At 40.0% G+C, this 2,990-nt stretch overlaps 1 protein-coding gene across 1 annotated transcript in view; it reads left to right on the forward strand.

Moving 5' to 3' along the window:
* tmem65 (transmembrane protein 65) overlaps window positions 1-2,149 on the forward strand; it is an 8,450-nt gene extending 6,301 nt beyond the window's left edge. The window contains exons 4-6 of the mRNA XM_034892796.1: window positions 517-559; window positions 1,019-1,124; window positions 1,398-2,149. Of these exons, the coding sequence (XP_034748687.1) occupies window positions 517-559; window positions 1,019-1,124; window positions 1,398-1,511 (263 nt within the window). The 3' untranslated portion in view covers window positions 1,512-2,149. The remainder of the gene's footprint in view (window positions 1-516; window positions 560-1,018; window positions 1,125-1,397) is intronic.
* The last annotated feature ends 841 nt before the right edge of the window (window positions 2,150-2,990 follow it).

Here is a 2,990-nt window from a genome sequence, read left to right on the forward strand (position 1 = left end):
CCCCCCTCTCGTCAAAAGTTACAGACTCAGAGATGGCACATGCTAAGGAAGTCTCATAATCCTATATAAAAGCAGGCATGTATGAAAGCATCCAAATAGCACCTTGTAATGGGACATTAAAAAAGTTATTGAATAATTAAATTAGAGTTCCTGTGAGAATAAGGAAAGTCTCAGACTTACCAAAGAAACGAGAAGAGGGTTCCCACAGGCCTTTTAAGAACCCTGAACGTTGTCTCTTAGTCCTCAAAACTTCTCAAATTTGAAAATGAATGTATAATCTTTTGAAGTATTTTTGAATACACCTAACTGGAAAACATGACTCAGGACTGTGCTTTGGCTCTCTCAGGTAAAACTAATGTGAATGAGTCCTTGAATTCCAACCCAGACCTTTAAAAAAGTCTTTAAAAGTTGCTAAAAAAGAAATCCATGAAATTCTTGATTATGTAAGATACCTGTTTCTGTGTTGGATTAGAGAGCGTCAGAAATCAAAGTGTTTCCTTCTTTGTGTTTTTGCAGCCGCGGCTCTGGGGAACCTGGTTTCAGATCTGGCGGGTCTCGGGTAAGTCGCATTGTAAACGGTCCCTGGGTGTTTTATTTTAAGGTAGATGTGTGACGTTTTAGTACAGTCGGTGTTTGCTCAAGTTTTAAGTGAAAAATAGTAAATTAAATGCATTTACTTTCACTTACTAAACCTTCTGTTTCCCTCCAAGGCTTTCACATACTTTACACATACTTTTTTCTTTTATATTTGGGAGAACCAGTTCATTTTTACATCTTCAAACCGAGAACATTTATTTAAAATAATCAGTGTTTGATCAGGAAATTTGCATCAAGCAAACTCGTGCTGATACAGACGCGTGTTGGCTTTATCTTTACATCCTTTTAACAGAAACTCCACCTTCTGCATAAGGCCTAATGATTAGGGCAAGGATTGGGATGTTATTAAGTTAAGATGTGGTAAATGATCATTGTCAATGAACGTCCACACAAGTATAATTACCCAAATGTGTGTATGTAGTCTTGCAGGTTATGTGGAGGCTCTAGCTTCCAAACTGGGGATGCAGGGTCCAGATCTGACCCCCGAACAGATGCACATGTGGCAGACCAAGTTCAGCTCTCACATGGTAAGATTGGGATATTTGTTTAATTGTTTCTGGGGGGGAATTCATGCCTTTTTATTAGATAGATAGATAGATAGATAGATAGATAGATAGATAGATAGATGCAACAGCTGAAGTTTAACAGGCAATGTTGCAGTTTAAGACAGGATCTTGTAGTCTCCAAGTAGCAAAAGTCTAAAAAATATAATAAATGGGTTTTATTCTAGAGTTTAAGAGAAGGAGAACAAGTGAATGATTTCTACTTTTAACAGCGTATCATTCCTTCTCCTCCTGCAGGGCAAAGCCATCGGCGTCACCATCGGCTGTATTTTGGGGATGTTCCCGCTGTTTTTCCTGGATGACGAGAAGGAGAAAGAAGCACGACCCTGCAGTGACACGGCGTCCTCCTAACGAGCCGCTACAGTCACAGACTGGATACTGCTAATGTCAACTTTTTAAAGTATTTACAGTCGGTTGTTTCTCTGTTCAGGCGGCGTTCACACTTCCTCAGTCTCCGAACCCTCTAAAGCTGTTTTTGTGTCACCTGACTGACTGTATTTAGCTCCATCACAGCTTCTTCTGATGCACCAAGTTGTGGTATTTCCACACGGGTTGCTCCATCAAAACGCTCCGCATCTGTTCATTCAGTCCTTCGGGTTTATGGGGATTCAGTTGTTTAAGTCGGTCAGTAGGGATGGCTGCAAGAGGGATCTTATCACTTCTGTTTCTATCATTGATTCTTCTTATCAATCCCGTTTGTTGAGTCTGTACGACTAAAAAAGAAGCCCCCAGTCCGACCATTCCTGTAACTTTCCGACACCGGCGGTCCGACGTTCTCGCCGATTTCGTGCTGCTGTTTGGTCCGCTGGGTGGAGGTGAGAAAAGAGTCTCTCCTTTTTTAATTTCTCACATTTATGTCACATTAACCCTCGTGTTGTCTTTCCGTCAAAATTGAAAATCAACACTTTTGTTGACGCTTTGTTATCGATGTTTTTAACTTTTTCTTACGTTTTTGTCCCTTTTATCCACACCATTTAGTTTTACAGTTATTTTTTAAATTTATGGTCAATGAACTTAATTTATAGGAAATTGTACCTAATGTTTGAGTTAGAAAAGCAGAAATTAGGAATTATTGAGACTAAAATTAAAGGAATGGATGTTGATGATAATCACAGACTGGAATATGTCAACTTTTACTCAATACTATTTCAAAAACACTTCAATTTGTTTTTCAAATGCTATAAAATTGAACAAGACGCCCCAAAACTAATGAAAGTAGAGATTTGTACTTGCTAAAGAGCGTTGGGTGGACTCAATCATGTTATTTTGGGGAATTAAAAAGAACATTGATATAGGACAACGGGTTAATTTGACCTGAGGAAAACATGAGGGTTGACGTGAACAACTGAGTGTAACACTAAAATGTCTTCCAGGAGAGACCGTTATCTCCATAATTTGATCAACATCGCGTTGTTTCTGATGTGGTTGGACAACAGTCATGGCTAGAAAGGATCCGCCGTGTGTGACACTCGCGAGTGTTGACCCTTGTGTTTAAGTCTGGCAGCAGCCTTTCAGTGACTCTTACATCGTTGCTCAAACATCGGTTGATAACGACAGATTACGTGAAAGCTTCCGTCTCGTGTATAAATGTGAAGTCGTCACTACTTCGGAGCCATTTTGAGTTCATCCCCCAGAGGTGCTTTGATTACGACATCATGGTTACACAAGATGAATCCTTTCTAGCCATAACCACCTTATTCTCACGAACCGTCAATAAGATATTGGACTTAAATGTATGGACACTACGTCGTGAGCTCCATGACGCCGGCTGCAGACCTCCGTTATATCAGCGGTAGTTGGTGGATCAGTTTCCTCAAAATAGGAGACTTT

The sequence above is a fragment of the Etheostoma cragini genome, chromosome 14 (assembly GCF_013103735.1).
Source record: "Etheostoma cragini isolate CJK2018 chromosome 14, CSU_Ecrag_1.0, whole genome shotgun sequence".
In the NCBI taxonomy this organism is placed as follows: domain Eukaryota; kingdom Metazoa; phylum Chordata; class Actinopteri; order Perciformes; family Percidae; genus Etheostoma; species Etheostoma cragini.